Source organism: Chiloscyllium punctatum, chromosome 47, assembly GCF_047496795.1.
Source record: "Chiloscyllium punctatum isolate Juve2018m chromosome 47, sChiPun1.3, whole genome shotgun sequence".
Lineage (NCBI taxonomy): Eukaryota > Metazoa > Chordata > Chondrichthyes > Orectolobiformes > Hemiscylliidae > Chiloscyllium > Chiloscyllium punctatum.
Window position 1 is genome coordinate 40187639 of NC_092785.1, and position 12689 is coordinate 40200327.

Here is a 12689-nt window from a genome sequence, read left to right on the forward strand (position 1 = left end):
AGGGCAGTGTTACAGAGAGAGAGAGGGCAGTGTTACAGAGAGAGAGAGGGGCAGTGTTACAGAGAGAGAGGGGGGCAGTGTTACAGAGAGAGAGGGGGCAGTGTTACAGAGAGAGAGAGAGGGGGCAGTGTTACAGAGAGAGAGGGGGGCAGTGTTACAGAGGGAGTGGGGGGCAGTGTTACAGAGAGAGAGAGAGGGGGCAGTGTTACAGAGAGAGAGGGGGGCAGTGTTACAGAGAGAGAGAGAGGGGGCAGTGTTACAGAGAGAGAGGGGGGCAGTGTTACAGAGAGAGAGGGGGCAGTGTTACAGAGATAGAGAGGGCAGTATTACAGAGAGAGGGGGGGCAGTGTTACAGAGGGAGTGGGGGGCAGTGTTACAGAGAGAGAGAGAGGGGGCAGTGTTACAGAGGGAGTGGGGGGCAGTGTTACAGAGAGAGAGAGAGGGGGCAGTGTTACAGAGAGAGAGGGGGGCAGTGTTACAGAGAGAGAGGGGGCAGTGTTACAGAGAGAGAGAGGGCAGTATTACAGAGAGAGGGGGGGCAGTGTTACAGAGAGGGGGTGGGGGCAGTGTTACAGAGAGAGAGTGGGCAGTGTTACAGAGAGAGAGAGGGCAGTGTTACAGAGAGAGAGAGAGGGGGCAGTGTTACAGAGAGAGAGGGGGCAGTGTTACAGAGAGAGAGAGGGGGCAGTGTTACAGAGAGAGAGGGGGGCAGTGTTATAGAGAGAGAGGGGGGCAGTGTTACAGAGAGAGAGAGGGCAGTGTTACAGAGAGAGAGAGGGCAGTGTTACAGAGAGAGAGGGGTCAGTGTTACAGAGAGAGAGGGGGCAGTGTTACAGAGAGAGAGGGGGGGCAGTGTTACAGAGAGGGGGGGGGGGCAGTGTTACAGAGAGAGAGGGGGCAGTGTTACAGACAGAGAGAGGTGACAGTGTTACAGAAAGAGAGAGAGGGGGCAGTGTTACAGAGAGAGAGGGCAGTGTTACAGAGAGAGAAAGAGAGAGGGCAGTGTTACAGAGAGAGAGAGCAGTGTTACAGAGAGAGAGAGCAGTGTTACAGAGAGAGAGAGGGCAGTGTTAGAGAGAGAGAGAGGTGACAGTGTTACAGAGAGAGGGGGGGCAGTGTTACAGAGAGAGAGAGGTGACAGTGTTGCACAGAGCGGGGGGACAGTGTTACAGAGAGAGAGAGAGAGAGAGAGAGAGAGAGGGGGCAGTGTTACAGAGAGAGAGGGGGCAGTGTTACAGTGAGAGAGAGGGGGCAGTGTTACAGAGAGAGAGGGGGGCAGTGTTATAGAGAGAGAGGGGGGCAGTGTTACAGAGAGAGAGAGGGCAGTGTTACAGAGAGAGAGAGGGGTCAGTGTTACAGAGAGAGAGGGGACAGTGTTACAGAGAGAGAGGGGGCAGTGTTACAGAGAGAGAGGGGGGACAGTGTTACAGACAGAGAGGGCAGTGTTACAGAGAGAGAGAGGGGGCAGTGTTACAGAGAGAGAGGGGGCAGTGTTACAGAGAGAGAGGGGGCAGTGTTACAGAGAGAGTGAGAGGGCAGTGTTACAGAGAGAGAGGGGGGACAGTGTTACAGAGAGAGAGGGCAGTGTTACAGAGAGAGAGAGGGGGCAGTGTTACAGAGAGAGAGGGGGCAGTGTTACAGAGAGAGAGGGGGCAGTGTTACAGAGAGAGTGAGAGGGCAGTGTTACAGAGAGAGAGGGGGCAGTGTTATAGAGAGAGAGGGGGGCAGTGTTACAGAGAGAGAGGGGGGCAGTGTTATAGAGAGAGAGGGGGGCAGTGTTACAGAGAGAGAGGGGGGCAGTGTTATAGAGAGAGAGGGCAGTGTTACAGAGAGAGAGAGGGGTCAGTGTTACAGAGAGAGAGAGGGCAGTGTTACAGAGAGAGAGGGGTCAGTGTTACAGAGAGAGAGGGGTCAGTGTTACAGAGAGAGAGAGGGCAGTGTTACAGAGAGAGAGGGGTCAGTGTTACAGAGAGAGAGGGGGCAGTGTTACAGAGAGAGAGGGGGCAGTGTTACAGAGAGAGTGAGAGGGCAGTGTTACAGAGAGAGAGAGAGAGAGAGAGAGAGGGGGGCAGTGTTACAGAGAGAGAGGGGGCAGTGTTACAGAGAGAGAGAGGGGGCAGTGTTACAGAGAGAGAGGGGGGCAGTGTTATAGAGAGAGAGGGGGGCAGTGTTACAGAGAGAGAGAGGGCAGTGTTACAGAGAGAGAGAGGGGTCAGTGTTACAGAGAGAGAGGGGACAGTGTTATAGAGAGAGAGGGGGCAGTGTTACAGAGAGAGAGGGGGGACAGTGTTACAGAGAGAGAGAGGGGGGGGCAGTGTTACAGAGAGAGAGGGGGGACAGTGTTACAGAGAGAGAGGGGGGACAGTGTTACAGAGAGAGAGGGGGGACAGTGTTACAGAGAGAGAGGGGGCAGTGTTACAGAGAGAGAGAGGGCAGTGTTACAGAGAGAGAGGGGGCAGTGTTACAGAGAGAGAGAGGGGGGGGCAGTGTTACAGAGAGAGAGGGGGGGCAGTGTTACAGAGAGAGAGGGGGCAGTGTTACAGAGAGAGAGGGGGCAGTGTTACAGAGAGAGTGAGAGGGCAGTGTTACAGAGAGAGAGGGGGGACAGTGTTACAGAGAGAGAGGGCAGTGTTACAGAGAGAGAGAGGGGCAGTGTTACAGAGAGAGAGAGAGAGAGGGCAGTGTTACAGAGAGAGAGGGGGCAGTGATACAGAGAGAGAGGGGGGCAGTGTTACAGAGAGAGAGGGGGGACAGTGTTACAGAGAGAGAGGGGGCAGTGTTACAGAGAGAGAGGGGGGACAGTGTTACAGAGAGAGAGAGGGCAGTGTTACAGAGAGAGAGAGGGCAGTGTTACAGAGAGAGAGAGTGGGCAGTGTTACAGAGAGAGAGGCGGCAGTGTTACAGAGAGAGAGGGGGCAGTGTTACAGAGAGAGAGGGGGCAGTGTTACAGAGAGAGAGGGGGCAGTGTTACAGAGAGAGTGAGAGGGCAGTGTTACAGAGAGAGAGGGGACAGTGTTACAGAGAGAGTGAGAGGGCAGTGTTACAGAGAGAGAGGGGGGACAGTGTTACAGAGAGAGAGGGCAGTGTTACAGAGAGAGAGAGGGGGCAGTGTTACAGAGAGAGAGGGGGCAGTGTTACAGAGAGAGAGGGGACAGTGTTACAGAGAGAGAGGGGGCAGTGTTACAGAGAGAGAGGGGGCAGTGTTACAGAGAGAGAGGGGACAGTGTTACAGAGAGAGAGAGGGGGCAGTGTTACAGAGAGGGGGCAGTGTTACAGAGAGAGAGGGGGGCAGTGTTACAGAGAGGGGGCAGTGTTACAGAGAGAGAGAGAGGGGTCAGTGTTACAGAGAGAGAGGGGACAGTGTTACAGAGAGAGAGGGGACAGTGTTACAGAGAGAGAGGGGGCAGTGTTACAGAGAGAGTGAGAGGGCAGTGTTACAGAGAGAGAGGGGGCAGTGTTACAGAGAGAGAGGGGACAGTGTTACAGAGAGAGTGAGAGGGCAGTGTTACAGAGAGAGAGGGGGGACAGTGTTACAGAGAGAGAGGGCAGTGTTACAGAGAGAGAGAGGGGGCAGTGTTACAGAGAGAGAGGGGACAGTGTTACAGAGAGAGAGGGGGCAGTGTTACAGAGAGAGAGGGGGCAGTGTTACAGAGAGAGAGGGGTCAGTGTTACAGAGAGAGAGGGGACAGTGTTACAGAGAGAGAGGGGGCAGTGTTACAGAGAGAGAGGGGGGCAGTGTTACAGAGAGAGAGGGGGCAGTGTTACAGAGAGAGAGAGGGCAGTGTTACAGAGAGAGAGGGGGCAGTGTTACAGAGAGAGAGGGGGCAGTGTTACAGAGAGAGAGGGGTCAGTGTTACAGAGAGAGAGGGGGCAGTGTTACAGAGAGAGAGGGGACAGTGTTACAGAGAGAGAGAGGGGGCAGTGTTACAGAGAGGGGGCAGTGTTACAGAGAGAGAGAGGGGGCAGTGTTACAGAGAGAGAGGGGGGCAGTGTTACAGAGAGAGAGGGGGGCAGTGTTACAGAGAGAGAGAGGGCAGTGATACAGAGAGAGAGGGGCAGTGTTACAGAGAGAGAGGGGGCAGTGTTACAGAGAGAGAGGGGACAGTGTTACAGAGAGAGAGGGGGCAGTGTTACAGAGAGAGTGAGAGGGCAGTGTTACAGAGAGAGAGGGGGGACAGTGTTACAGAGAGAGAGGGGGGCAGTGTTACAGAGAGAGAGGGGGCAGTGTTACAGAGAGAGAGGGGGGCAGTGTTACAGAGAGAGAGAGAGAGGGGGCAGTGTTACAGAGAGAGAGGGGGGCAGTGTTACAGAGAGAGAGGGGGGCAGTGTTACAGAGAGAGAGGGGGCAGTGTTACAGAGAGAGAGGGGGCAGTGTTACAGAGAGAGTGAGAGGGCAGTGTTACAGAGAGAGAGAGAGGGCAGTGTTACAGAGAGAGGGGGGGCAGTGTTACAGAGAGAGAGGGCGCAGTGTTACAGAGAGAGGGGGGGCAGTGTTACAGAGAGAGAGGGGGGACAGTGTTACAGAGAGAGAGAGGGGGCAGTGTTACAGAGAGAGAGGGGACAGTGTTACAGAGAGAGAGGGGACAGTGTTACAGAGAGAGTGAGAGGGCAGTGTTACAGAGAGAGAGGGGGGACAGTGTTACAGAGAGAGAGGGGGGCAGTGTTACAGAGAGAGAGAGAGGGGGCAGTGTTACAGAGAGAGAGGGGGGCAGTGTTACAGAGAGAGAGGGGGGCAGTGTTACAGAGAGAGAGGGGGGCAGTGTTACAGAGAGAGAGGGGGCAGTGTTACAGAGAGAGAGGGGGCAGTGTTACAGAGAGAGTGAGAGGGCAGTGTTACAGAGAGAGAGAGAGGGGGGCAGTGTTACAGAGAGAGAGGGGACAGTGTTACAGAGAGAGAGGGGGCAGTGTTACAGAGAGAGAGGGCGCAGTGTTACAGAGAGAGGGGGGGCAGTGTTACAGAGAGAGAGGGGGGACAGTGTTACAGAGAGAGAGAGGGGGCAGTGTTACAGAGAGAGAGGGGACAGTGTTACAGAGAGAGAGGGTGGCAGTGTTACAGAGAGAGGGGGGGCAGTGTTACAGAGAGAGAGGGGGGACAGTGTTACAGAGAGAGAGAGGGGGCAGTGTTACAGAGAGAGAGAGGGGGGGCAGTGTTACAGAGAGAGAGGGGGGCAGTGTTACAGAGAGAGAGGGGGCAGTGTTACAGAGAGAGTGAGAGGGCAGTGTTACAGAGAGAGAGAGAGGGGGGCAGTGTTACAGAGAGAGAGGGGACAGTGTTACAGAGAGAGAGGGGGGACAGTGTTACAGAGAGAGAGGGGGGCAGTGTTACAGAGAGAGAGAGGGGGGGCAGTGTTACAGAGAGAGAGAGGGGGCAGTGTTACAGAGAGAGAGGGGGCAGTGTTACTGAGAGAGAGGGGGCAGTGTTACAGAGAGAGTTGCAACCCCTTCCCTCCAAACCCTCTCCCTCCAATCCCCCTCCCTCCAATCTCCCTCCCTCCAATCTCCCTCCCTTCAAACCCTCTTCCTCCAATCCCCCTCCCTCCAAACCCCCTCCCTCCAAACCCCCTTCCTCCAATCCCTCTCCCTTCAGACCCTCTCCCTCCACTCCTCTTCCCTCCAATCCCTCTCCCTCCAATTCCCCCTCCAATTCCCCCTCCAATCCTCTTCCCTCCAATCCTCTTCCCTCCAACCCCCTTCCCTCTGAGGCGCTGACACATAGTTGGTGGGGCCAGCCGTTTTGGGCCAAGTCAACTCTGCCTTTGTGTAGCTGCCCTTCCCGAGACCGTGCAGCAGTCACTCCTCACCCCTCACCCCTCACCCCTCACCCCTCACCCCTCACCCCTCACCCCCCACGAGGGGATGAGGGGTCCGAGGGAGCCGAAGGAACGGAAGGTTTTTGGAAATGGGGGTGGGGTGGGACGGGCTCTTCCTGTCCCCTTCGGTGCAAGGGGCCAATCGGAAGGCAGGAGTCTGGAGTTACGTGTCATGGGAGGGCCGCGGCAACCAATCCGTGTTGAGTTGGCGGGGGGAGGGGAGGCTGGTGGAGCCTCAGTGATGGCCTGAGGGAGTGTTCGTGGAAGGGAGTGGGGTCCAGCGATTTTGGGGAGTTGGAGGGCGGGGTGGGTGGGTGGGGCAGCGTTGAGGGTGGGGGGAGTGGGAGCGTTGAGGGTGGGGGGAGTGGGAGCCAGGCCTCTAACCACCGCTGTTCCTCGCCAACAGAGGGCAGCGCCAGATTCACCCAGCAACCCGGGGACCAGGTGGTGGTGGCCGGACAGAGAGCCATCCTGTCGTGCTCCCTCTACAACTATTCAGGCATCGTACAGTGGACCAAGGATGGCCTGGCATTGGGCATGGGCTCGGGGCTACCAGGTAGGCCAGACTGGATCCAAACCCCACTCCTCCTCACCGCCGTCCCTGTCCCTGGGAGGGTTTGATGGGGGACAGTGTAGAGGGAGCTTTACTCTGTATCTAACCCCGTGCCGTCCCTGTCCCTGGGAGGGTTTGATAGGGGACTGTGTAGAGGAAGCTTTACTCTGTATCTAACCCCGTGCTGACCCTGTCCCTGGGAGTGTTTGATGGGGGACAGTGTAGAGGGAGCTTTACTCTGTATCTAACCCCGTGCTGTCCCTGTCCCTGGGAGTGTTTGATGGGGGACAGTGTAGAGGGAGCTTTACTCTGTATCTAACCCCGTGCTGTCCCTGTCCAAGAGGGTTTGATGGGGGACTGTGTAGAGGAAGCTTTACTCTGTATCTAACCCCGTGCTGTCCCTGTCCTGGGAGTGTTTGATGGGGGACAGTGTAGAGGGAGCTTTACTCTGTATCTAACCCCGTGCTGTCCCTGTCCTGGGAGTGTTTGATGGGGGACAGTGTAGAGGGATCTTTACTATGTATCTAACCCCGTGCTGTCCCTGTCCTGGGAGTGTTTGATGGGGGACAGTGTAGAGAGAGCTTTACTCTGTATCTAACCCCGTGCTGTCCCTGTCCTGGGAGTGTTTGATGGGGGGACAGTGTAGAGAGAGCTTTACTCTGTATCTAACCCCGTGCTGTCCCTGTCCTGGGAGTGTTTGATGGGGGACTGTGTAGAGGAAGCTTTACTCTGTATCTAACCCCGTGCTGTCCCTGTCCTGGGAGTGTTTGATGGGGGACAGTGTAGAGAGAGCTTTACTCTGTATCTCACCCTGTGCTGTCCCTGTCCTGGGAGTGTTTGATGGGGGGACAGTGTAGAGGAAGCTTTACTCTGTATCTAACCCCGTGCTGTCCCTGTCCTGGGAGTGTTTGATGGGGGACAGTGTAGAGGGAGCTTTACTCTGTATCTAACCCCGCGCTGTCCCTGTCCTGGGAGTGTTTGATGGGGGACAGTGTAGAGGGAGCTTTACTCTTTATCTAACTCTGTGTTGTCCCTGTCCCTGGGAGTGTTTGATGGGGGACAGTGTAGAGGGAGCTTTACTCTGTATCTAACTCCGTGCTGTCCCTGTCCTGGGTGTGTTTGATGGGGGGACAGTGTAGAGAGAGCTTTACTCTGTATCTAACCCCGTGCTGTCCCTGTCCCTGGGAGTGTTTGATGGGGGACAGTGTAGAGAGAGCTTTACTCTGTATCTAACCCCGTGCTGTCACTGTCCTGGGTGTATTTGATGGGGGACAGTGTAGAGAGAGCTTTACTCTGTATCTAACCCCGTGCTGTCACTGTCCTGGGTGTATTTGATGGGGGGACAGTGTAGAGGGAGCTGTCCGGTGTGTACAGTATGTGTTGTTGTTCCAGCCTGGCCCCGTTATCGGATCGTGGGGGACGTGGAGAAGGGGGTCTATGACCTGGAGATACAGGAAGCGGAACTCTCCGACGATGCTGTCTACGAGTGTCAAGCAACAGAGGTGGCTCTGCGCTCTGACCGAGCGGCATTAACCGTACTGGGTAAGGGAGAGCCTGACCCCTGACCCCGGACACCGGACCCATGACCCCTGACCCCGACTCCAACCCTCAACCTCAAACCCCCTCCAGCCCCTACACCCCCTCCCTATCTCTGTAACCCCCTCCAGCCCCTACACCCCCTCCCTATCTCTGTAACCCCCTCCAGCCCCTACACCCCCTCCCTATCTCTGTAACCCCCTCCAGCCCCTACACCCCCTCCCTATCTCTGTAACCCCCTCCAGCCCCTACACCCCCTCCCTATCTCTGTAACCCCCTCCAGCCCCTACACCCCCTCCCTATCTCTGTAACTCCCTCCAGCACCTACACCCCCTCCCTATCTCTGTAACCCCCTACACCCCCTCCCTATCTCTGTAACCCCCTACCCCCCTCCCTATCTCTGTAACACCCTCCAGACCCTACACCCCCTCCAGCACCTACACCCCCTCCCTATCTCTGTAACCCCCTACACCCCCTCCCTATCTCTGTAACCCCCTACCCCCCTCCCTATCTCTGTAACACCCTCCAGACCCTACACCCCCTCCCTATCTCTGTAACCCTCTCCAGCCCCTACACCCCTCCCTATCTCTGTAACCCCCTCCAGCCCCTACACCCCCTCCCTATCTCTGTAACCCCCTCCAGCCCCTTCACCCCCTCCCTATCTCTGTAACCCCCTCCAGCCCCTTCACCCCCTCCCTATCTCTGTAACCCTCCTCCAGCCCATACACCCCCTCCCTATCTCTGTAACCCCCTCCAGCCCCTACACCCCCTCCCTATCTCTGTAACCCCCTCCTGCCCCTATACCCCCTCCCTATCTCTGTAACCCCCTACCCCCCTCCCTATCTCTGTAACCCCCTCCAGCCCCTACACCCCCTCCCTATCTCTGTAACCCCCTCCAGCCCCTACACCCCCTCCCTATCTCTGTAACCCCCTCCAGCCCCTACCCCCCTCCCTATCTCTGTAACCCCCTCCAGCCCCTACACCCCCTCCCTATCTCTGTAACCCCCTCCAGCCCCTACACTCCCTCCCTATCTCTGTAACCCCCTCCAGCCCCGATCCCCACCCTGTCTCTGTTCTCACTGTCCCTGTGTTATGTGTCCACAGTCCCACCAGACGAGCCTGTGATTGAGGGGGGTCCCGATCTCCTGCTCCAAGCGGAGACCCCGTACAACCTGACGTGCAGGGTCCAGGGGGCAAAGCCAGCAGCTGGGATTGAGTGGTACAGCGCCGGTGTGAGACAGCAAGGAGCAAGCTCCACACATGTACGGGTCCCCCACTGTCTCCCCGCACTCTCACTCTGTCTGTCTCTGTGACACCACACTCACTGTGGACACCTCGGTCTGTCTCTGTCTCCCTCTCTCCCCACACAGTAACCCCATGCCCTCTCTCTGTCTCTCTCCCTCTCTCTCTCTCTCCCCACACAGTAACCCCATGCTCTCTCTCTCTCTCTCTCTCTCTCTCTCTCTCTCTCTCTCCCCACACAGTAACCCCATGCCCTCTCTCTCTCTCTCTCTCTCTCTCTCTCTCTCTCTCCCCACACAGTAACCCCATGCCCTCTCTCTGTCTCTCTCCCTCTCTCTCTCTCTCCCCACACAGTAACCCCATGCTCTCTCTCTCTCTCTCTCTCTCTCCCTCTCTCTCTCTCTCTCCCCACACAGTAACCCCATGCCCTCTCTCTCTCTCTCTCTCTCCCCACACAGTAGCCCATGCCCTCTCTCTGTCTCTCTCCCTCTCTCTCTCTCTCCCCACACAGTAACCCCATGCTCTCTCTCTCTCTCTCTCTCTCCCTCTCTCTCTCTCTCCCCACACAGTAACCCCATGCTCTCTCTCTCTCTCTCCCTCTCTCTCTCTCTCCCCACACAGTAACCCCATGCTCTCTCTCTCTCTCTCCCTCTCTCTCTCTCTCTCTCCCCACACAGTAACCCCATGCTCTCTCTCTCTCTCTCTCTCTCTCTCTCTCTCCCCACACAGTAACCCCATGCTCTCTCTCTCTCTCTCTCCCTCTCTCTCTCTCTCTCCCCACACAGTAACCCCATGCTCTCTCTCTCTCTCTCTCTCTCTCTCTCTCCCTCTCTCTCCCTCTCTCTCTCTCTCTCCCCACACAGTAACCCCATGCTCTCTCTCTCTCTCTCTCTCTCTCTCTCTCTCCCCACACAGTAACCCCATGCTCTCTCTCTCTCCCTCTCTCTCTCTCTCTCTCCCCACACAGTAACCCCATGCTCTCTCTCTCTCTCTCTCTCCCTCTCTCTCTCTCTCTCTCCCCACACAGTAACCCCATGCTCTCTCTCTCTCTCTCTCTCTCTCTCTCTCTCTCCCCACACATTAACCCCATGCTGTCTCTCCCTGTCTCCCTCTCTGTCCCCAGGGTCTGATGGACGATGGGAAGCGGGAGTATACAGTCAGCGTTCTGCCCTTCTCTCCCTCGGAGATGGACATTGGCGGGAGCTGACCTGCCGAGCTCAGAACGATGCTCTTCCCACTGGCAAGGAGAGCACAGTGCGACTCAATGTTTACCGTAAGGCCGGGCTGGGGACAGTGGGGGGGGACAGTGAGAGAGAGAGAGAGACGGAGGGGGTGGGAGGCTGGGGGACACCGAGAGATACTGAGAGAGAGAGAGGGGGGGGGACAGCGAGAGAGACTGAGAGAGAGAGGGGGGGGGACAGCGAGAGAGACTGAGAGAGAGAGGGGGGGGACAGCGAGAGAGACTGAGAGAGAGAGGGGGGGACAGCGAGAGAGACTGAGAGAGAGTGGGGGACAGTGAGCGAGACTGAGAGAGAGGGGGGGGACAGAGAGAGAGAGACTGAGAGAGAGGGGGGGGGACAGAGAGAGAGACTGAGAGAGAGAGGGGGGGGACAGCGAGAGAGACTGAGAGAGAGAGGGGGGGGGACAGCGAGAGAGACTGAGAGAGAGAGAGAGAGAGAGGGGGGACAGCGAGAGAGACTGAGAGAGAGAGAGAGGGGGGACAGCGAGAGAGACTGAGAGAGAGAGATGGGGACAGTGAGAGAGACTGAGAGAGAGAGGGGGGACAGCGAGAGAGACTGAGAGAGAGAGGGGGGGGACAGCGAGAGAGACTGAGAGAGAGAGGGGGGGGGACAGCGAGAGAGACTGAGAGAGAGGGGGGGGGACAGCGAGAGAGACTGAGAGAGAGAGGGGGGGGGACAGCGAGAGAGACAGAGAGAGAGAGAGAGAGGGGGACAGTGAGAGAGACTGAGAGAGAGAGGGGGGGGGGACAGAGAGAGAGGGGGGGGGACAGAGAGAGAGACTGAGAGAGGGGGGGGGACAGCGAGAGAGACTGAGAGAGAGAGAGAGAGGGGGGGACAGTGAGAGAGACTGAGAGAGAGAGGGGGGGACAGTGAGAGAGACTGAGAGAGAGAGGGGGGGACAGTGAGAGAGACTGAGAGAGAGGGGGGGGGACAGAGAGAGAGACTGAGAGTGAGAGAGGGGGGACAGCGAGAGAGACTGAGAGAGAGAGGGGGGGGACAGCGAGAGAGACTGAGAGAGAGAGGGGGGGGACAGCGAGAGAGACTGAGAGAGAGAGGGGGGGGGACAGCGAGAGAGAGACGGAGAGAGGAGAGGGGGACAGCGAGAGAGACTGAGAGAGAGAGGGGGGAGACAGCGAGAGAGACAGAGAGAGAGAGAGAGAGGGGGGACAGCGAGAGAGACTGAGAGAGATGGGGACAGTGAGAGAGACTGAGAGAGAGAGGGGGGGACAGCGAGAGAGACAGAGAGAGAGAGAGAGAGGGGGGACAGCGAGAGAGACTGAGAGAGATGGGGACAGTGAGAGAGACTGAGAGAGAGAGGGGGGGGACAGAGAGAGAGACTGAGAGAGAGAGGGGGGGACAGCGAGAGAGACTGAGAGAGAGAGGGGGGGGACAGCGAGAGAGACTGAGAGAGAGAGAGAGGGGGGGACAGAGAGAGAGAGACTGAGAGAGAGGGGGGGACAGCGAGAGAGACTGAGAGAGAGAGGGGGGAGACAGCGAGAGAGACAGAGAGAGAGAGAGAGGGGGGACAGCGAGAGAGATTGAGAGAGAGAGAGAGAGGGGGGACAGCGAGAGAGACTGAGAGAGAGAGAGAGGGGGGACAGCGAGAGAGACTGAGAGAGAGAGATGGGGACAGTGAGAGAAACTGAGAGAGAGAGGGGGGGACAGCGAGAGAGACTGAGAGAGGGGGGGGACAGAGAGAGAGACAGAGTGAGAGAGGGGGGACAGCGAGACAGACTGAGAGAGAGAGAGGGGGGGACAGCGAGAGAGACTGAGAGAGAGAGAGGGGGGGGACAGCGAGAGAGACTGAGAGAGAGGGGGGGGGACAGCGAGAGAGACGCAGAGAGAGGGGGGGGGCAGTGAGAGAGACTGAGAGAGAGAGGGGGGGACAGTGAGAGAGACTGAGAGAGGGGGTGGGGACAGCGAGAGAGACTGAGAGAGAGAGAGGGGGGGACAGCGAGAGAGACTGAGAGAGAGAGGGGGGGACAGCGAGAGAGACTGAGAGAGGGGGGGACAGCGAGAGAGACGGAGAGAGAGAGGGGGGGACAGTGAGAGAGACTGAGAGAGAGAGAGAGGGGGGACAGAGAGAGAGACTGAGAGAGAGAGAGAGGGGGGACAGCGAGAGAGACTGAGAGAGGGGGGGTACAGCGAGAGAGACTGAGAGAGAGAGGGGGGGACAGAGAGAGAGAGGGGGGGGACAGAGAGAGAGACTGAGAGAGGGGGGGGGACAGCGAGAGAGACTGAGAGAGAGAGAGAGGGGGGGACAGTGAGAGAGACTGAGAGAGAGAGGGGGGGACAGTGAGAGAGACT

General features: G+C 57.6%; 1 protein-coding gene across 1 annotated transcript in view; it reads left to right on the forward strand.

The window, feature by feature from the left end:
* Positions 1-10414, forward strand: part of LOC140468588 (kin of IRRE-like protein 1) — an 88078-nt gene extending 77664 nt beyond the window's left edge. The window contains exons 2-5 of the mRNA XM_072564681.1: positions 6217-6366; positions 7756-7905; positions 9004-9161; positions 10265-10414. Of these exons, the coding sequence (XP_072420782.1) occupies positions 6217-6366; positions 7756-7905; positions 9004-9161; positions 10265-10348 (542 nt within the window). The 3' untranslated portion in view covers positions 10349-10414. The remainder of the gene's footprint in view (positions 1-6216; positions 6367-7755; positions 7906-9003; positions 9162-10264) is intronic.
* The last annotated feature ends 2275 nt before the right edge of the window (positions 10415-12689 follow it).